This window comes from Suricata suricatta, chromosome 4, assembly GCF_006229205.1.
Source record: "Suricata suricatta isolate VVHF042 chromosome 4, meerkat_22Aug2017_6uvM2_HiC, whole genome shotgun sequence".
NCBI lineage: Eukaryota > Metazoa > Chordata > Mammalia > Carnivora > Herpestidae > Suricata > Suricata suricatta.
In genome coordinates, this window is record NC_043703.1 from 43,487,762 (window position 1) to 43,511,535 (window position 23,774).

At 34.2% G+C, this 23,774-nt stretch overlaps 1 protein-coding gene across 1 annotated transcript in view; it reads right to left on the bottom strand.

The window, feature by feature from the left end:
• TDRD3 (tudor domain containing 3) overlaps positions 1 to 23,774 on the bottom strand; it is a 163,385-nt gene that overhangs the window by 99,830 nt on the left and 39,781 nt on the right. The window contains 2 exon segments of the mRNA XM_029936632.1: positions 2,619 to 2,684; positions 8,231 to 8,315. Of these exon segments, the coding sequence (XP_029792492.1) occupies positions 2,619 to 2,684; positions 8,231 to 8,315 (151 nt within the window).

The window sequence follows — 23,774 nt, forward strand, 5'->3', positions numbered from 1 at the left end:
GGATGTGGAGAAAGAGGATCTCTTTTGCACGGCTGGTGGGAATGCAAACTAGTACAGCCACTCTGAAAAACAGTATGGAGATTCCTCAAAACATTAAAAATAGAACTACCCTACAACCTAGCAATTGCATTACTAGGTATTTTATCTACGCGATACAGGTATGCTGTTTTGAAGGGGCACATGCACCCCAAAGTTTATAGCAGCACTATCGACAATATCCAAAGTATGGAAAGAGTCCAAATGTCCATCGATGGATGAATAGATAAAGAAGATGTGGTGTACATATATACAATGGAATATTACTCAGCAATCAAAAAGAATGAACTCTTGCCATTTGCAACTACGTGGACGGAACTAGAAGGTGTTATGCTAAGTGAAATTAGTCAGAGAAAGACAAATGTCATATCACTTCACTCATATGAGGACTTTAAGATACAAAACAGATAAACATAAGGGAAGGGAAGCAAAAATAATTTAAAAATAGGGATGGGGACAAAAACCTAAGAGACTCTTAAATATGGAGAACAGAGGGTTACTGAAGGGCTTGGGGGGGGAATGAGCTAAATGGGTAAGGGGAATTCAGGAATCTACTTTTGAAATTATTACTTAAAAAAAAGAAAATAAAAAAAGAAATTATTGTTGAACTATATGCTAACTAACTTGGATGTAAATTTTAAAAAAAGAATTAAAAAAGAAAAAGAAGTATGGCAAGAAAAAAAACTATGTACGATTATGGGGCACCTGAATGACTCAGTCGGTTGAGCATCCGACTTTGGCTCTGGTCATGATCTCATGGTTCATGAGTTCAAGCCCCACATCATAGCACAGAGCCTGAAGCCTGCTTTGGATTCAGTGTCTCCCTCTCTCTCTGTCCCTCCCCCCTCTCTCTGTCTCTTTCAAAAATAAATAAACATTAAAAAATTTTTCAAGAAAAACTAGATCAGATTAGAAACGCTTATGATTCTTTCTAGCTAAATGATTACCATCATTTACATAAATGGATTAATATTTAGAATATGTGAGAAATGTGAGAAAAGTTGTTAGATCATAGATCTTTTACAATTATCTAAAATTTAAAACATCTGATAACTATATTAAATATCTAAGTGTTAAAATTATAAGACTATTTATCCAAACTCAAAACATACACACTGAAAATATTTATTTAAATTATAGGTAATGATGTTCTTTAAAAGTTCAAAAAGTGATGGGGGTACCTGGGTGGCTCAGTCAATTAAGTGTCTGACTTTGGTTCAGGTCATGGTCTCTTGGTCTGTGGGTTCAAGCTCCACATCAGGCTCTGTGCTGACAGCCCGGAGCCTGCTTTGGCTCTGTGTCTCCCTCTCTCTCTTACCCCACCCCCAACTTGTGCTCTGTTTCTCAGAAATAAATAAATGCTAAAAAGTTTTTTTAAAAGAAGTTCAAAAAGTGACCAACAGCACATAAAATTCTTGACTGACATAATTTATATGTATTTTCAAATAAAAAGAAGAAATTGAAAATAAACAAATACTAAGTAAAAGACTGAGTAGTTGGTATCTAAAAATTGTATCCCTGGGAGTCCTGATGCAAGGGTCACATGTACACCAATGTTTTTAAAAGCATGTTCAACAATAGCCAAATTACAGAAACAGCCTAAATGTCCATCAACTGATGAATGGATAAAGAAGATGTGGTTTATATACACAATGGAATACTACTTGGCAATGAGAAAGAATGAAATCCTGCCATTTGCAGCAATATGGATGGAACTGGAGGATCTTATGCTAAGTGAAATAAGTCAGTCAGAGAAAAGACAGACATCATATGTTTTCACTCATATGTGGATCTTGAGAAACTTAACAGAAGACCAGGAGGGAGCAGAAGGGGATAAAAATAGTTACAAATAGGAAGGGAGGCAAACCATAAGAGACTCTTAAATACAGAAAACAAACTGAGGGTTAATGGGGGGGTTGGGGAGAGAGGAAAATGGGTGATGGGCATTGAGGAGAGCACTTGTTGGGATGAGCACTGGGTGTTATAGGTAAGCCAATCTGACAATAAATTATATTTTAAAAAATAAATAAATAAAAATTGTATCCCCGAATTTTAGAAAGATAACTGAAAAAATTTATAACATGAATATGTGTTCTAAGATATCTAATATATATGACATATATATTATATTATACATTTATGTATATATGGTACAAAATGACAGCAATAACCAAATGCATAGCTTTGACAAACTGCTTCTGATATCCTCACAATCTTATAATTTTATGTAAATAAACTAATTAAATAAACACAGAAATAGATAACTAAAATTAAAAGATACAAAAAGGTTGTTGTCCTGAACTCCAGCATATCTGGTAAGTCTCACATGTGAGTGTGCCATAATTATAATACCTGAAACAGAAGTTTTTTTTAAATGTTGAAAAAGTCACCAAAAGTTTAAAAGTTCAAGTCAGTTATTTTTCATTTGTATAGAGTTGCTACAAGGACGACTCTGTGATGTACTCACTTCTTAAATATTTTGCAGTTGCAGTCTTTACTGCCAAAAAATAATTCTCATAATTTAGTCAATGTTCATATTTATTGTAGTTAGCATAATTTAGGAAGTTAACGTTTTTCTTTACCTTTTCTACCTTTCCACCATTGATGTCACTGGGGAGGAATTTCTTGCCAATTGTTCTTAAGTCTGTCTAAAATAAAAATATTATTATTAAAATATAATTATAGATAAAAGTAAATCTAAATCTAATCTTAGTCATAAACAAAAGATGAAGTTACTTAAGGCTTGCAGAATGAAATTTAAGTATCCTTTAGCTAATTATGAGATCTAGACATATAATCAATCTTTTCAAATAACATAGTCCCATACACATGTCGTTTCAAGTACACTGTTGAGTAGCAATGTTTAAGGACTTAAACCTGGTCGTATTCCTTTCGATAACTTTTAGCTTACTAAATCTTCCTATTAAAATTAACACTTGCTTTTATATAAACTGTAGTCTTACTAAAAAAAATTAATGCCCAATCACAAACCAAAGGACTACTTTAAAATACGTAAACAGAATATATTTTTGATAAGAGAATCCTATGTAACCCTGCTATGCAGAGCCATGAAAACATGATTCTACAGGTTGATGCCTAAAACAAAGCTACGTAACATACCAATATCCTAGGGAACAGCACAACTACAACAAGAACAGTAAGACATTACTGTAGTAAAAGTATATTTTATTTGCTTAAATAAATTCTAGAAATCCAAGTTAGTGAAGAAACAACTAACTCTATAAACGTGCAGAACATGTTTCTCAGCAAACCAAAGCAAAACACCAAAAGGAAAACATAAGGACTAATATAAACAAAGTTATCCCATTTCTGATATAAAAACAAAACTTCAACTGTACAATTTACATAAAAAGCAGAACTTGAAAGGATATTGTTCTCTTTAGGCAGTGCAAACTTAAAAGAATGGAAAGAAATCTGCTCAGTGGAAAACTGTCAATACTCATGAAGGAGGCATAATTATTTAAGCTAAGAAATTACTTGGTTACTGGGAGTGTGAGGTTAGACTGGTAACTAAATTTATATATTGTTTTGTATCCCTTAAAATATAATAACTGTAGCTCTTCATCTCCTTAAGAGCAAAATAAAACAGAGTGCATTTAATCGCATAAATTTTAAGGCAGAAATTCATGTTAGGCTCACAGGTAAAACACCAGATGATTAAAATTACTGTAACATAAAATGAATACATAGGGAGAAGTAGGAGAGTCTTCTTTGACCACCTACAATAACAGAACCCCCTCTTATTTGAAATATTGGTACGTGGTCAGCTTAGGAAACAAGCATAAAATTATATAATCACCCCAGATCTTTCCAGTCTTTTACCACCATAATTCATATTTTATTTCTCAATGTAACACAAGGGTTACTCCTAAGCTAAAAACTCACCAAATGGAACTGCCAGACAAACTAAGCCCCAAATCCAAACACTTGTATAACAACGTATCAGCCTTATCGTGTTTGCAGCCTCTATCCAACAACACAGTGAAAGAATTATACCTCGGTTGAAAGGTGGGGAAGCATACCTCGAGTTGCATGCCTTTTCACCTTGAAAATACTGAGTAACAGATGGGCAAAAATATATTCTTATATTAGCCTTCCCTATATTAGGATTGCTTTGAAGATTAAATGTCAGTACAATTGAAGCGCTTAGTCAATAAACTACAAAGAATAAGCACTTAATGAATATTACCTATCACATTAATTTTAGTGAATATAAGACATGTACATTTTATTATCATCTGCATATGAATAATCAAGTCAGTAACACATCTAACAGTTCATAAAAAATAAGCATTATTTTGAAGTCAAAGGCTGAAATATTAAATATGTATAAGAAAAAGAATATATACAAATTTTATAACGTATCATGGTCCCTCATTTGTGGCCTTTAGCAGTAATTATGAAACTTAATGTGAACTAAAAGGAGAAGCAGAAATAAACACAACACTAAAATCCTAAACTGTGATTCATTACAAACTGTAATTAATTAATAGGACCATGGACACTGTCACAAATTCTCTAAATCCAGGTAATTTATTCTTCTATGAAATGGAAAAAAATCACTCATCCTATCTCACAAAGTTGTTATCAGGTGAAAAGCAGACAATATGTTCAAAGTTTACCTAACTCTTAAAGTGCTGTACATACAAAATGAATATCATTTCATTATTCTTTGAGCAAGATAAAAATGACCTACCAAATCTTTAAACATTCTAAAATCAAAGTCAATTTATAACTACTGCAAAAGCAATTTTATGATCCAGACACCTTTGTATCAGGATCACCAGGACAACTGGGTCCCAAACTACATGTATCTTGGACATAAAAAATTATGCAGAAGAAATATCTAGTCTATAAATAGACATGCATGTGTGCACACATACAAAAGATTCTTGACTGTTTTTTGAGTAAGTTTAATGTAATATCTATTAGGCAAATCATTTTATATTATATAAAATCTTAAAAGAAATTTTTAAAAATCTATTTTTAAATTTTTACCAATACACAGTATTCAGTAATTTAAGACTGAGCTATCACTTAATTTACTTCTAAATAATTCAAGTATTTTGATCCCCAAGCTGCATGTTGGATTTCAATGTCATTTCTTAATATTCTTTCTCTCCATTCTACAGAGTAAAAACTTAAGAACCTTCTTTTCAACATAAAAATCTATACACAAATGAGTTACATAACTGCTCTTTCTAGAGGGGCCTGCTTTTATAAGGTTGCCCCTAGGGTGGAATCTGGGAACTTTGTACTTGAACCATCTCCTAACTGAAAATGTGGTTCACTACCTGGACTATTTGTATGAACAATGTGATTCATGGTGAACACCTGCTTTTGCGGGGAAGGAGTCTAGAACTGTTTCATTTAGGCAGAGAGTACTCTCATGAGCAGCTCAATAAATGCCTTTGGTGCTGGTCTCTAGTAGACTTTCCTGGGCGGAAACACTCGTCCAGTTACCCTTGCTTTTCAAAAGTTAACATTATGCCACTTTGCTTTTACAAAAGACCTATGTGAGTCTTCACTAAGTGAAAGAAATGTGAAGATTTTCTTTTTTACAGAAAAAGAAAAAACCAGGGTTCAGCATTGGTCGTACAGCAAGCCTTTACAGAAACAGAACGCACCGCAAACAGTGAGGGGGCACCGCCAAGCTTCTTCCCCAGAACTACGCTCACATCTCAGCATCAAGCTGCAATAGCTTTGAATGGTGTTGTGCGCATCCGGGCTTTATCTTAATTTATTTTGTGCCTCCCTTAGCAAGATATGCCCCACAGTATCAGAAAAGCCTAAGAGAGGTACTTTTTGGGTCTGGGAACTCTCTAAAGTTTTCCCATATAAATCAATGGTAATTGCTTCTTCACTTTACACCATTTTGACTTACAAAATTTTCATAGGACTGCTCTACTTTTGGATAGCAGGGAAAACCTGTACATATATTACTTCGTCTCACTGCTGGACAAAGGAACAAGCTCAGCATGTCCCACATGGGAGGAGGGGACATAAGAAAGCTAATGCATGGATTATTCTCCAAAGATGCAGTAAGGTATATGTAACAAAAAATAACAAGTCTTTTTCAACTACTGATTAACACTCCTTAGTCACTCAAAAGATGAAAACATTCAAGAGAAATACTACAAATGCCTCATTTTATTTAAAGGTGACAAATAAGCTTCAAAAGTAGATTATCTGTCTGGTGTAGAAATATTTCTTTTTCCTGTTATGTGGCATGATAGCTTGGGCTGGAATTTTCAACTATATATTTCAGAAAAAATTATAAAGAAATTAATTCACAAAATAATGGTTATCATGTACCTCTTATGTGCATGGGACAAATACTTCATCTTGATTTATTTTATTTTAAGTTTTACAACCAGGGACGTCAGCATGGCTCAGTGGGTTAAATGTCTAACTCTTGATCTCTTGAGGTCATGACCTTAAAGCTCCTGAGATTGTGCCCCATGTGGGAGCCTGCTTGGGATTCTCTCTCTCCTACTCTCTCTGCCTCTCTCTGGCTCACATATATCTGTGGGCCACTCACTCTCAAAATAAATAAATAAACTTTTAAAAAATAATAAAGTTTCATACCCAATTATAGATAGCTAATTGCTCTTTACCTAAGTATATAAATAAGAAAAATAAGAAGAGTAGAAGATTGTCATGAAATCTCTTCCTCATCTTTAGAATTTTTTTTAACAAATAGAAGTCTTCATATTTTTTTAAAGTAGAATTCACTTATTAAGGTACAGGTCAAAAAAAGAGCATATGAGGAATATTTCTTAATAAAAATTTTTTTAATGTTTACTCATTTTTGAGAGTGGGGTTAGGGGGAGGGGAGGGAGAGAGAGAGAGAGAGAGAGAGAGAGGAGGAGGAGAGGAGAGGAGAAAAGGAGGGGCAGAGAGAGAGGGAGACACAGAATCCAAAGCAGGCTCCAGACTCTGAGCTGTCAGCACAGAGCCTGAAGTGGGGCTTGAACTCATGAACTGTGAGATCATGACTTGAGCCAAAGTTGAAGGCTTAACTGACGGAGTCACCCAGGTGCCCCAGGAATATTTCCATTTGTAGTCATAGATAACATGCGTAATTTCTAAAGCTTACTTTAAAAAATTTTATAGTCTTTTTAAAAATCTACATTCTTAGCTAAGAACAAAAAATGACCCTGTTAGTTTTACTGAATAAAATTTAAAGAAGCTGAAAAAAATGTCAGAATTAAAACATAAATTTTATCTGTTTAAGTCCATTTAATAATAAATAAATTTAAGTAATTTGAAAAGAAAAAGTTACACACAGTTTATATATTTATTCTATCTTAAAAGTTCTTATCAGTTGCTGCCATTTGTTATACTCTTTTGCAGTGATATGATGGATTCGTCAGACAGTAATTCTCTTATAAATTCTGTTGATTATGTATCATAATGTATAAATTTAATTGAATAGATTAGATTATAAATTTAATAGGTTGTTATTATAAAGGTAGTATGAAAAAAACTCTCCTTGGGGTAACTGCAAGATTGAAAAAAAAATTCATTTAACTTACACCTAAATTTCAAATACTTTTTAAAACTCTTCAAAAAAAATCCAAAAGCCAATCCCAATTATGAAAAACATACGACTATTACAGATAGTAAAGGGAGAGAGATTGGAAAGAAATATATACACAACATTAACAGCCCTATTTAACATTAAATAGCCCTAATTTTCTTATTTTACTTTTGTATTCTAAAGTGTTCTACAATATATTACTTTTATTCACAGGAAAAGTTATTTTGAAACAATAAATACAGCTGTCAAAATGCTATAACCTACCTACAGTTCCTATATTAATTAAACGGTAATTTGTTTTAACAAATATGATTAATTTTTTCTAATATGTATCTACTGTAATGTTATGAAATTTTATAACTGATCAATGGGAGGAAAGTTTTAATTGCATTTTTTTCTTTTCATTCGATTCTGTATAATAGATGATGCAAGAAACATGTATTTCTAAAAATTGGGCTGATAGGAGATTACCAAATTCAACAAACATCACTGCAACTTAAAATGTACAATAAAAATAAAAGATGTCTTCCATATTACTTATCTTAATACCCAGTTTATTTTATAAGAGGTTTCTCATGAACATAGCTTCCAGATTTAAAATGTTTATATAAGTTAATAAACAAAACCTACATTGAGAGCAATCAGGATGATGTCATTTATATTGACTTTGTCAGGAGAACTTGTGCAAGCTTCAATGCCTTCATCTGAAAGATACCTGTTAAAATAAAATAAATGCTTAATATTTTCTAAAGTAAAAGTTAACCAAAATTATTTTCTTAAGTCAACATGCAGCTTTGTTCTGTACTATAAAATGCTTCTATATAAATACTAGGGAAAGAGCCCTGGATATTCCCTATTTATGATCTCAGAACAAAAATGGGCAATGCATATTTTCTATCTTTTGTACCCTTAAAGGGATGTTGTATTAATAAAATTATCCAAATGCTTTCTAAGAAATTTAAATATCAAAATACTTCTTGGGGAGCCTGGGTGGCTCAGTCAGTTAAGCAGCTGACTTCAGCTTGGGTCATCATCTCACAGTTTTGTGAGTTCAAGCCCCACATCAGGCTCTGCATTAACAATGCAGAGCCTGCTTGGATCCTCTGTCTCCCTCTCTCTCTGCCCCTCTCCCATGTTCCCTCACGCTCACGCTCTCTCTCTCTCAAAAACATAAACATTAAAAAATATTTCTTAATGAATGTATGAGTTACTCTTACTAGTATGCAAATATAATATCTGACTTAAATATTTATTAATACAGAAATCCTTAGAGATTTGAGATGTGCTATAAAAATAGAACTAAAAATAACATAGACTTAAACTTAATCCCAGACAATTTCCTCTCTGCTACTTTCTCATTTTATCTTCTCAAGTACCGTTTCTTGGATATAATGTTTCCAAGAATGACTTAATATATACTACTGACTTTAAGTGGCATAAAGATACGCAACTTTTTACCTTATGCCTTTTACTTTCCTGTTGTCTTTTCAGTTTTATAACTCATTGTCTTACTGCTTTTTGGTCTTTTATCCAGTCCAAACCAACCACACATCTGTTGCAGACAATAATTAATTCAAGAGTAAAAAGATCATTGAAGCCAAGGGGGTGCGGGATCATCTCTACCCATTCATCCATGCCCAACTCAAGCATTTTAATGAATGCTTTGATACATTCTAGAACTCAAGTATTCTCCCCCAAAAGTCCACCTGTACAAATGCCCATTAACATCTCACAACTTTTATAAACAGAATCAACTCCTTTAACCGAAGGGCCAGTGCCAGCATTGCTCCTGCAGATACTCTCCCACTAAAAAGACACAAGAGTGTTGGTCTGGCAGAACTAACTCAAGCGCATTCCTGATGGCCAGCCATTCCACTATCAATTCCCAATATCTGACTGACTCTAAGACACTTGTAAATGTAAGCTACCTAGAGACAGCAATCAAAGAGCTTGTTCCTTTAAGAAACAGAATGAATGACTTCTCAAAAGTGAAAGAGCAAGTGAAAAGAAATGTAAATTGAAGAATGCAAAAGAACAACAAGAGATTAAAGTTGATAAGCCTAAGAACAAGACCAAGGGGATAAGTCAGGAAAATATACATATCTAAGCAAGAATGTATTAAAGAAATTATATATACTCATTTTAAGACCATGGCAGTGTTCAACTACAATGATGAATGCAGGCAAGTAGTTAACTGGGTTACTGGGAAAAAAGCAAGTGTTAAGTAGTTAAGTAAATGAGTCAAGAAGAATGAATGGAGGGAAGATAATAGTACCTAAGTGACCAGGGAATACAAATGTTTGTAGTCAGCATAGATGGTTAAAACTCTGCTTCAATTCAAAATGGCCATTAATTTTCTTATTATGCTGTTAAGTTTTCATTGTTCCTAGCCATTGACTACATGTCATTAATCATTTTACAAATTCAGTTCTAGAAATATTTAGCCCCTATTTGTGTGAAAAGTATTATGTGTGTCACTAATAAGGTTAGTAAAATGATGAAAATTAAATACCGGCCTTGCAAGGAATTCACTGTCTCCTATACAACACCACACAATAAATAGAGAGTTAACATGCAAAGCCAAAATAATAATAAGAGAAATGTTATAGTGCCTCAAAGTGGCTTGGGGATGGGGAAGAGTGCAAAAAAGGGAATAGTATGAGCAACAGCATAAAAGTAAAAAATGTGTAAAGCACATTTTAGAGGCAAAAGTCTGGAATATTCTGGCTAGAAAATGGGGAAGAAATGAGAGAAAAATATAGGTTGAGACCAATTATAGAAAGCAATGGTACAGAGAGAGATATAGGTGGTATCTTAAATACTGAGTGAGTAATTACAAAACACAACTTTCAAAATTCCTATACAATGTGGAAATAGTATACAATGACTAATAAAATACCTTGTTTTTCTAGAAAGGCAAGTCTTTAAAATTTAAAAGATCATAGGATGTCAGAGGAACTGGAATAAATCTTTAAAAATAACCAAAATCCACCTTTTCAATTCTACAGATGAGGAAAAGAAGGCGCAAAGATGTTAACAGAACTTCCCCAAAACTCAAACTTCAGTGATGCAAAGTTAATAAAAAAAAATGCCCGTTGAGTCCCAGTTCATCAGTCTTCTCATTACAACACATTATTTTTATTTACCAACTACAATTGCTAATATTAGAAATACAGTATTCTCACTGACATAAGCCAATATCCATACAAATCAATTTCCTGAACAACTAGGCAATTTTACCAATACACACACAAAAAGCACAACCAGGCAAATTCAATCAATGGACTCCAAAATATAATGAGGAAGAATATGCCTAGTTTCATAGTAAAAGATCGGAGAACTAATACTAATAATTAAAGATTCAAAAAATGTTACAACAATAAAAATACCTTACCCTGCATATATAAAAAAGGGAAAGTCTAACAAAAATTGTAAAGGCACAAGCCATAAGGAGGTGAAAATTTGATTTTTATATATGTGGAAGTCAAGTATCATGTGATCTCTTTCAAATAATGCCTTTAAAGGGCCTCCTGAATGTAACAAATTCTAAAATGTAGCTCAGTCTCAGTTCCCATGTCTTATAAGTCTCTTTTACTCATCCTTCATATTTTGAAAAACCAAAGGATTTGAGCCTTACCACTATACGCCTATCAAGAAACAAGAGACCCATTCACAGGTCTTCCCAGTAACACCATGGTGATCCTTTTATTATATATATATATATATATATATATATATATATATATGTATATAATATATATACATATATACATATATATACACATATATATATCCTTCTATATAAAAAGACTGTACCATTTTCACTGAAAGACTGAATCTAAATTAATGATAACTTGGGAGTTACAAATTAATCTTTTTGTTTTTGTAAACATTTAAAACTCCAACACTACCAATGAATAAACCAAAAAAAAAAAAAAGTAATAAAACAAATAATAAAAGTCAAATGCCCATATTGGCTTCAAGATGTACCACAGTAACACAGTTAACGGAAAGAACAAAACACAAATTCACCAGCCTTAATGTGGTCACTGGGAAAGAAAGGAAGTGAAAATTGAAGCAGGTGTGCCAGATCTGATGCCTGTGCACATCTGCAAGATGGACCTGGAGGGAAGAGAATTATAATCAGTTCCCATGTACCATCTTTGAGCACATAAAACCCAAAGGCATAGACCTTAAAGAAACAAACCCCAGAGAGCTCTTGTTTACTAAAACAGCAAAAACATATATTGTTTCCATTCTAGAAGAGATTTTGCAACAGTAACATTATAAAATCACTCATTATTATTCTGTACTAAAAATACATTGAAAAACATTTTATTGACAAGCGAGGCATTAGGCGGCTAAATTTCTTCATGATACTCACAGAATAGACTAACATTTCTCACTAATTTTAACTACAAATAATGCCATTTTAAATCACAGTTTAATAAGTGCTCAAATTTTAAAAAAAGATTTTAGAAACTGCTTCCTTTATTCACAAATAGAAGACATTTGTAACATTCCATTTTACTCAGAGTCACTTAATTTGTAATCCTGAGCAACTCTTTTCACTTTAGAAGTAAAAACTCCAAAATTAATTATTGTCCACCAATTTGGCAAAAAGGGGATTTCCTATTTTAATAGTGAATATATATTCAATAAAAAGGGTCAGACAGACTAAGTGCTACTGCCAGAACCATCTTCATTTCATGTTCAGAACTCACTTGGGCATACAAACCAAACATGCCCAAATACAGTTCAAGAATCTCAACTGATAGAAAACTTTGATAAAACAAGTATCATTTTAATCTCATTTATTTGACTGAGATAGTGGAACACCATTAATACCTCTTACTACTGGTGAAGAAAAAGACAGTAATTATGCTTTGATTCATTCCTCTGAAAGCAGGTAAAATCCTGAGTCTAACTTATTCGCTGGCTATACTGAACATTTAATGAGGACGGAGGCAAACTGAAGACCACGCGCCCCATGGAGAGGGGGCAGCCTGGACTCTCCTCCAGTTGACTGTAGGAGGACAGGGAAACCAATCACTGTCAGATCTTCTCCTTCTTAGCTTTTAGTTTTTCGTAAAGCAATATATACATAGTTCAGCCTGCATGTGGAACACATACAAGTACTTTGTACTTACTAATCCTATTAGTATATTAAAATTATCTGCTTATTTGTTCCTGTATAATCCCAAGTTGTCTGTCACATGCAAGTTTATACCACAAGCGTCTCTCAAATGATATAATATTCATGGCTGACCTCCTGTTCAAGCAAAAGAATAAAAGAACTTTGTTTCAGATCACTTTGTATGATTCTAGGAAAGCAATGCATATAATTACGCATATAATAAATATTCTTACCAGAGTTGTCTACATCAAAATAAAAAGTGTGAAATCATTTAGCTTGGCCTAAATATTTTACTAACTAGACTATGGAACTCATCCTTACTTCAGATTTCCAGATTACATATATTTTTTAGAGCAGAGGAATGTTCTAATTAATTAGCTAGAAATATGAAAAAGCAAACAGTAAAGTTTTCCGCCCCTCCACCCACCATCATCCACTGAAGCAATAAATAAATGGCCATTCAAGTTTGAACTGAGACCTGAATTCCTGAAGTATTTGAAGACAGAATCGATTACTGCATATACAAATTAGGCTGATGACACAAGAAAGTTCTTTAAAATGCCAATGAGCAAACTAAAAATAAAAACATTCTTTCCAAATGGATAAAAAATATCCATAAAATATCCCAAAAAATAACAGGGGTTGCCTGGGTGGCTCAGTTGGTTAAGAGTCTGGCTCTTGATTTCGGCTCCAGTTATTATCTTGCAGTTCATGAGATCAAGGCCACGTCAGGCTCTGTGCTGAGAATGCAGACTTGCTTGGGATTCTCTCTCCCTCTCTGTCTTCCCCTACCTTACTCATGTGCTCTTTCTCTATCTCTCAAAGTAAATGAATAAGCTTTAAAAAATGGACATATCTGGACAATGAATGGTATACAGTAGTCTTAACTGTCTCTAAACAAACCCAAGTCAAATAGCTTCGTGTGGTTTTTATGGTCTTTGATCTATCTATATATGGTTATTTGCTACTACAGTGAGATTACTGGCTCAAATATTTGTCTAAATACCAAAATGGGAATTTTAACAAATGAATTCCTGTTTAGATACGATGAAGATAAATATAACTAACTTATAATTACCTAAGCCTATATATGGAAAGAAGATATTTAAAAGTTGGGATAATTTTTTTTAAATTACTTATATTAAAAGGTATCTTTGGTCCTGTCAAATGTGGAAGTTGATAACCTACTGTAAATTCTCAAAACATTACACACACACACACACACACACACACACACACACACCTTTGTAAGCTCCTCACCCAACATGGGGCTTGAAACCATGACCCTAACATCAAGAGTCACACATTTTACCAACCAAGCCAGCCAGGCCCTCTATCAAAACATTTTAAAGTATTTTTAAAAATTGTCCAAATAAACGTCTCTCTATCCTCTCTGCCTACCCTGTTTCCATCCCTACAGTGTAAGTGGATTGTAACATGCTTGCCAAAAAAATTCAGCTTTTGCTATTATTCTTATATCCTAAAGACACTGAAATAACTTGCTAATTCCCTCCTCTAGGGAGGAGAAAATGGCTTATAAATTCTTATTTATGAATATAATTTGGGAAAATATAATTCAGGCAGACCTTGTTTTATTGTGCATTGCTGTACCGAGCTTGGCAGATATTGTATTTTTTACAAATTGAAGGTTTGTGGCAACCCTGTGTCGAGCAAATCTATTGGCGTCATTTTTCCAATAGAATTTGTACACTTCATATCTGTGTGTCACACTTCGGTAATGCTCACAATATTTCAGCTTTTTCATTATCATCATATTTGTTATGGTGATCTGTGACCACTGATCTTTAATGTTACTGTTGTAATTGTTTGGGGTGCCATGAACCACAGTCATCTAAGACTGTACAGTTAATCGAGTCACTGTGTGTGTTCTAACTGCTCTACCAACCACTGCTCTCTCATCTCTCCCTTCTTCTTAGCCTTCCTATTCCCTGAGACACAATATTGAAATTAAGCCAATTAATACCCCCACATTGATCTCTAAGTGTTCAAATGAAAGGAAGAGTCACACATCTTTCACTTTAAATCAAAAGCTAAAATGATTAAGTTTAGTGAGGAGGGCATATTGAAAGCTGAGACCGGCTGAAAGCTAGGCCGCTGTATCAGTTAGCCAAGTGTAAATGCAAAGAAACCATTCTTAACAGAAATTAAATGTGCTATTCCAAGGAACACTCAAATGATCAGACAGTGACACAGTCTTATTGCCCACATGGATAAAGTTTTAATGGTTTTGATAAAAGACTAAATCAGTCACAATATTCCCTTAAGTCAAAGCCTAATCCAATCCAAATCAAGGCCCTAACTCTCTTCAGTTCTAGGAAGGCTGAGAGAAGCAAGGAAGCCACAGAGTTAAAGTTTGAAGCTAGCAGAGATTGGTTCATGAGGTTTAAGGGAAGAAGGCATCTCCATAACATAAAAGTGCAAGATAAAGCAGCAAGTGGACAAGTAGAAGCTGCAACAAGTTACCCAGAAGATCCAGCTGAGAGAATTAATGAAGGTGGCTACACTAAATAACAGATTTTCAAAGTAGATGAAATGCCTTTCTATTGGAAGATGATGCCATCCAGGGCTTTGATAGCTAGAGAGGAGAAGTCAATGCCTGGCTTCAAAGGTTCAAGGGACAGATTGACTCTCTTTTTAGTGGCTAATGTAGCTGGTCATTTTAAGTTGAAGCCAATGCTCATTCACCATTCCAAAAATCCCAGGCACCCTTAAGAAGTATATTAAATCTATTCTGCCTGTGCTCAATAAATAAAACCACAAAGCCTGGACCACAGCACATATGTTTACAACATGATTTACTAAATATTTTGTCAGTGTTGAAACTTACTGCTCAGTCAAAAAGATTCCTTTCAAATAACTGCTTATTAACAATGCACCTGGTCACCCAAGATGTCTGATGGAGATGTACAACAAGACTAATATTTTCATGCCTGCTAACATGACATCCATTCTGTGTCCATTCTGCAGTCAAGGAGTAATTTAGACTTTGAAGTTTGTTACTCAATAAATACACTTTTTTTAAAAAAGGAAAAGAAATACATTTTGTAAAGCTAAAGCTGCCATTGGTAGTGATTCCTCTGATGGGTCTGAGCAACCTAAACTAAAGACCTGGAAAGGATTCACCATTCCAGATGTCATTAAGAACATCCTTGATTCATAGAACAGGTCACAATGTCAACATTCACAAGAGTTTGAACGAGGTGAGATTCGAACCCTCATCGATGACTTTGAGGGGTTCAAGATTTCAGTGGAAGAAGTAACTGCACATGTGGCGGAAATAGCAAGAGAATTACAATTAGAAGTGGAGCCTGGAGATGGGAGGGAACCGCTGCCATCTCAGGATCAAAACTTTAACAGACCAGGAGCTGATTCTGATGGGTGAGCAAAGAAGTGGTTTCCTTAGATGGAATTTGTTCTTGGTAAAGATGCTGTGAGGATTATTAAAACAAAGAATTTAGAATATTTCATAAACTTAGTTGGTAAAGCAGCAGCAGACTTGAGAACTGACTCCGACTTTGAAAGGAGTTCTGCCGTGGGTAAAATGCTACAGAGAAATTGTTCATGATAGGAAGTCAACTGACGAGGCAAATCTCATTGTTGTCTCATTTTTAAAATTTGCCACAGCCACCCCAATCTTCAGCAACCACACCTTGATCAGTCAGCAGCCATCAACATCTAGGCAAGATCCTCCACCAGCAAAAAATTCACAACTTGATGAAGGTCAGATGTCAGCATTTGTTAGCAATAAGGCATTTTTACATTGTGTGCATTTTTTAGGCATAATACTACTGTACATTTAATATATTATAGTGAAGACATAACTTCTATATGCACTGGGAAACCAAAACATTAATATGACTTGCTTTATGGCGATATTCGTCTTACTGCAGTGATGTGAAACCAAACCCACGTATCTCTGAGGTATGCCTGTGTTTAGCCACATTGAGTAACAAGATTAGGAAGATAACAAGGCTAACAAAAATTGGAACAAAATTTGCTTTGGATCCCTTGGTACAGATAGAACCAATATATTCATTACAGTTTATAGATACATTACAGGTAAAAAAAAATCACTGAAAAGAATACAAATTGATATGCCAGCAGCTGAAGGAACTCAGGGATTCTATGTCCAAATCCCTATCAAGTACAGTGACCAGGAGGAGCAACACACTACTAATGATAATTCAGAAGAGGACATACAATGACACACAAAAGATAAAAATGAAAAAAGAGGTCTTTTATTTCATTTCCATTAGCAACCAAGTATGTCTTCTATCACTACCATTTTCTTTCCTTCTTTAGGTAACATGGCCACCTACTATGACAAAATAAATACCAGTGAATTTTTGGAGTCTTTATTCCAACAATCACAATAAGGACCTGAATCAACACTAGCTTAAAATTTAATTTCTCTATGGTTTATGTATGAATGGATCAGATGAATAAAGTTATGTCTTATTTAAAGTACCACTAAGTAAAATTACTCACTGTTGATCTTAATATAGTAAAACTATTTTAATATAAAACTTATTTTATTCATAAATAAACTATTTTTTAAAGTTTTTAGTTTTTATGATTTCTTTACATACACAAATGTCCACCATTTCCATTAAGCTAATCTATGACATTAAATTTTTTTGACAGGTACATACTTACGTGCACTCACTACACCTCAGAAAACCTACTTAATTTCTTCCACACTAACTTTTCAAACTCTTATATTATCAAAATAGAAACACCAATGTAAAGAGATAATCATAAAAGCCTTAACATTATAAATGCAACTGTTTCAGAAAACTAACCTGCACAAACAGGATGAATATGAAAAACATAAAAAAATAGTACTATAGAAGCATTTTTCTCCTAAATAAGCAACTTCTAATTGCATTAAGCATTCCTTGATATATACCATGATTAAGGAATCATGACTATTCAAATATTTCAGTGCCAGACAAAATTTTTTTGACCCAACATTAAACACTGAAAGATGGAAATTAGAAAAAGTTATAAGGAAAATCCTTGTAAAGTTACTATGCTTAATTTGAAACATTTGGAAGTGTTAAATTCTGAAACTTATATTTGTTTTTGTTAAGCATTTCCTTTAAAATACTAAAGATTTAACAGTGAATTCCAAAGGATGTATTACTTGAAAACACCACTAGATGACAACCTTGCTTCACAAAGTAAAACAATCGTTAAATCATTGAAAGGTAAGACTCCAAAGATGTACTAACTAGCTTTAAAATAAAGGTTTTCGGCATTTGCCGACTTTTAAGGGGCAGGAGAGATATCAAAGAAAATAAAACAGACTGTTATAATTTTAGAATTTGTGTTTTCTATAAAGATCACTCAGGATTTAAAAACAAACTCATTTAGTAAAACATTCAAGAGGGATCTCATAAGAAAAAAAATACAGAATATCAAAAGATAATTTTCTTTCATATTATCTCCTATGTTCATTCTTCGGAAATAGAGACTTATAAAAAATACACAAATTATTTGAGAATAATGCTTTTTTGCTGTGGAGTACTTACAAAGAATAGCTATATTATTTTGATAGTTGCTTTTCTCCAACATCAAAATAAATAAGCACGGCAATTTTAAGATAATAACCATAAGAAGACAGTTGACAATAAATTACAACTTCTATTTTTTATAACCCACTTTTAGATATTATTTTCCCTATACATAAACCAACCTCTGATGATGATTAACCCTGGAATGCTTATTTCATATAAAAAAAGTTATAAGAGCCGAGCAAGTAAAATTTTGTAAATAATTCTTGTGAAATTCCATAATTGATACATTACAAAGAATAGTAGCAATGGGAACCTCACCATGTTATCATTCATTTTTGCTAACCATACCTTCACATAAATTTAAAGGTATAAAATGAAGCCTGGATATTTTTACTTTCTTTGGAGGTTATAACTTATATCCTTCCTCTAATTCAACATTTTCATATTTTAATTCAGAAGCAGAGCTGAGGTTATGTAAGAGCATCTGATATTTCTGTCATCTTCTCCTCAGCATAGAGGTGACAGCTATGAAACCACAGAGCGGGTGGAAAGCGTCATCAGGCCCGATGCCCGGTGCAGGGGGTGCTATGGTAGAGCATCAGTACCCGCGGAGTTCACGCTGGGGACCTCCCAGGATTAACCCCAGGAGACTGCACTCAGTAAAGTTTGTATAAGAAATGCTGCTTAAAAAATGTAAGATACCACAGCAAATACTAGCAGGCCTCTTTATGAAAAGCCTGGAGAGACTGCCCTCCAACTGGACTGTTTAGTGAAGCATCACTGTATGTGCATCTCAGCCTCACCCTGTAAAACATGTGGGATCCTAGGCAACTGAATCTTTCTGCTCCTCAGTTTCTACCCCTAAGGAAAAAAAGAAAATGGAGATAATACTGAAAATATTGATTTACAGAGTTGTTCTCTAGAATAAAAAGAGAAAAACCTAGCAAATGCTTGTATAAAGTACACACTAAATAAATAATACTTTTTTTTCCCTTCTTAAACACTATACTCTTGGTGTTTGTTCTGGAAAATCTTTTCAAAACATGCTATTCAAAGAGGCCCTCTGGGTTCTTAGAAGAAAAAAGAATGAGAATTGCCAAACAATAAAGGGACTTTCCTCAAAGGCTACAACTAATAGTCAAAGGTGTGTATGTTTCTTTATAGGAAGCATGAACTACATATTTCTAATATATCACTGACAAAGAATTCATTGAGAACAGAAGGAAACTGTTAGGAAGATAGAAAAATTTTATTATTTAATTTGTTGATATCTTCAAATTTTGCATGTATGAATAAATATATATAGTTTATAACAAGAAAATAACTTACTCCATGAGACTGTGCAACTATTTCTGCCCCAGACAGAATTTCCAATGCAAAATAAATACATTGCCATCATTTTGCCCAATATGCCATTTATGTCAAAATTTAAAACAACGAGGTCAAGAAGAGCTGGTTAGTAATAAAAATTCTATAGCACAGAGAGTTATAACTAATGTTAAAATGAGGTACTTTATGATTATTTATAATTTATTTAAACTAATGCCATTTACTTAAAACTTTAAACATAAAAATCGACTTCAATTATCATGGACAATTATGGCAAATACCTATTTATTTGTAATATATGTAATCATATTTTTACCATCTTCCAGCATGACGTTTCTCCATAAATTAAAATGAAACGAAAATGAAAGAGGCCTAAAATAAAAGAGTGGTCACTTAAATATGCTATCAAATTAATTAAGTAAATATTAAACAAATAAGTGACTTATTTGCCCAAACAGTGAAACAGCCCCCATGACACACACACACACACACACACACCCCTTAGTCAATAAAAATGGATCCTAATTTTCATTTTTTTAATGCATCTTATATACAAAATGCTTTATGTTGATCAAATTTTTAAAACTGAAATGCTGTAAATAAAAAGTTTTAACTTTTAGCTTGGAAGACATAAATTAAATATATCCTCATATCTCTCTGTAGGGAGTTAAATGGTGGTATCCAAGTGTCCTAATCTCTGGCACCTGTAAATATGTGACTTTATTTTGAAAAACAGTCTTAACAGATACACTTAAGGATCTTGAGATGCTTATCTAAAAGGGCCCTAAATCCAATGACAAGAAAACTTAGAGGAGAAAGGCAGAGGGAGTGCAGAGGCAGACACATGGAGGAAAGGGACACAAGGAAGAGGAGAGGTCCCGGAGAAAGTGAGGCAGACACTGGAGTGGTGAGGTCTCAGAGCAAGGTCTGCCAGCAACCCCCAGAGCAGGGGGAGTCCAGCAACGGACTCCAGAACTGCTGGAGAGCTTAATTCTGTTGTCTTAAGCCACCCAGGTTGTGGTAATTTGTTACAGCAGCCACAGCAAACTAAATACTTATGAATTTAAGTAATTTTGTAGAAGTATTGGTTAAATTCAGTAAGAATACTTTTTTGAAAAACAATCCTTTAAATAGACTCTACAAAGAAGCATGTTTTCTATTCAAAATAATTGCCTTGGTTCATTAGCTATTCCTGATTAATTCTTTCTGTGAACTTGTTTTTTTAAGCCTATAAAAATAATAAAATACAAACTGTAGAGAGGTATAACAAAAACCTGAAAGTGATCCTCCCCCAATTCTTCTAAAAAATAGACACTATTAACAATCTTAGGTATATATATATATATATATACACACACACACATATATATATATATATATCCCTGTATTATGCATACACATAAATTAGAGTGGAATTTAGAAGAAAACATTTGTTTGCTTATAAAAACAAAGAATAGAAACTAAGAATATATCATAGCCAACTTTCATTTCAAGCATATGGACTTCCCCATTTCATCCTTTTCAGTAAGTCCCTTTCACATAGGGGTTATACCACAATTTATTTTAACTATTCAGAGCTGGTACTAATTTTATATTAACAGTACTTCCTTGGGGCGCCTGGGCAGTTCAGTCGGTTAAGCATCCGACTTCAGCTCAGGTCATGATCTCACGGTTTGTGAGTTCAAGGCTCATATCAGGCTCTGTGCTCATAGCTTGGAGCCTGGAGTCTGCTTGGGATTCTGTGTCTCCCTCTCTCTTTGCCCCTCCCCAACTCGTGCATGCATTTTCTCTTTCTCAGTCTCTCTCAAAAATAAACATTAAAAAATTAAAATTAAAAAAAGCAATACTTCCTTGAGTATATTTGTAGACACTCAACAGAGGACAAATACTAATATTTTATTCAAGATATTTCTAAAAGTGGCACTGCTGTGTCATATGTGTTAAAACAGAGAAAAAGAACTTTAAACTCTAAAATTATGATTGTGCTTTTGGAAATACTTAAATGTTTTACTAAAAATGATTATTTATAAATAACTTCTAACTTTAAGAAATCTTACTTGATGAACAAATATCCTCAGAGAGCTTTACAATTAACAAGGTACTTTCAATGACTGAATAAGAATTTAGGTAAATGACATGATCCCTCCCTACACTCTCTCGGACTCTTGCATTAGAGTTTACATACTTGACTCCTGGGATTTCAATACCTATTAGGGGTGTGTGTGTGTGGGCATGCGGTTACCACCATTTACAAAGACAGGAATCAGGGGCACCTGGCTGGCTCAGTCAGTTAAGCATCCAACTCTTGATTTCGGCTCAAGTCATGAATCGGGCTCCGCACTGACAGTGTAGAACCTGCTTAGGAGTCTGTCTGTCTGTCTGTCTCTCTGCCCCTCCCCGGTTCAAGTGCACTCTCTCTCTCACAAAATAAATCTTAAAAAAAAAAAAAAGACAGGGACCAATATATGATCTCTAAAGTACTGTTCTGAGTATGATGGAGTAACAACCTACTGGACATATGATGACATCCTCAGGCCCCTGCAGAAAACGCTGGAAAAAAAATACAAAAATCAACTAAAGTTACTACAAAGTGAGCAGACAATACTGGGGAACGCAAGCTCACGTGGATGTGGAAGTCAGGGAGCTACAAGTACCTTATGGGGTCTGGTGCTTTAAGCCTGGGTCACAGTGCAACCAATGGCAGTCCAGAAACAAGTGTGCCCAAGGACATACCAACAATCTTCTGCTCTGGGCAACAGAAAAAGGAAATAAGGAAACCAGGAGCACTGAAGAGTGTGGGGGATCAGGCAAGGAAAAGACCCACAGAGGGGATCTGTAGGCTCTGTCTACTCACCTCTCTGACAAGCTCTGAACAACCCGTGTGCAAAACAGACTCATGGCAACCCAGCTCCAGACAAAAGGTTTGAACAAAGAATGGAATTGTTGCACACATTAAGAGCCTGCAGTTCATGCCCAGCCAAAAACAAAACAAAACAAAACACAAAACAAAACATGCCATCTACAACTTAGGAAACAGTATCATCAGTAAAAGCCAATGGAACTAAAATCTCTACCACTCAACAACTCATTATACCCAGAAGACAATCAAAAATTACCCAACATACAAAGAACCAAAAAATAAAGCACATTCTCTAGAAAAAAGAAAATCAATCAAATTTGATCCCAAGGTGAACCAAATGTTGGAACTAAAAGAACATAAAAACAAATGTTATAACTATTCTCACTTAAGAAAAAATGCTTTCAATGCAGAGAGATGATTTTCAGCAGAGACAGAAACAAAAAATCAAACTATAGTTCTACAATGGAAAACTGTTTCTGAAATAAAGTGGTATTAACAGCATGGTGTAAGCACAGTGGAAAAAGTTAAGTGAATCATAAGAGAGATGCTGCAACATGTCTATATTTTACACCAAGTAGTACATTATCAACAATAAATGCACTATGAAATGTTAAGGATATCATATACTATACCTAGGAAAACCACTATAAAAATAATGCAAAAGAGAAATGACAGCCTATGTCTACACAAAAATGTGTACATGAATGTTCAAGGCATCATTATTTATAATAGCAAAAACTATAGGATCCCCAAAGTCCATCAACTGGTGACTGGACTTTCTTAAAATTGTAACATACCGCTATAAAAATAAACAAAATAAAAATACACATAGTGGCATGAGTGAATCTCAAAAATATGATCTCAAGTGAAAGAAGGCAACATAAAAAGACTACACACAGTGTGATTCCGTTTGGACGAAATTTTAGAAAAAGCAAAACTATCTGACAGAAAGCAGATCAGACTGTGCCCAGAGTTGGGGTGAGAGAGGATATCAAATACAAAGGAGCTGAAAGGTGAAAAATCCATTGACACAACTGAATATACTACCAAATCCACCAAACTGCACTCTTTTTTTAAATTTTTAAAATGTTTTTATTTATTTTTGAGAGAGAGAGAGACACGTGAGCAGGGGAGGGTCAGATAGAGAATAAGTCACAGGATCTGAAGACAGGCTCCAGGCTCTGAGCTAGCTGTCAGCACAGAGCCTGACGCGGGGCTAACACCCATGAACCATGAGATCATGACCTAAGCTGAAGTCGGACACTTAGCCAACTGAGCCACCCAGGTGCCCCCAAACTGCACTCTTAA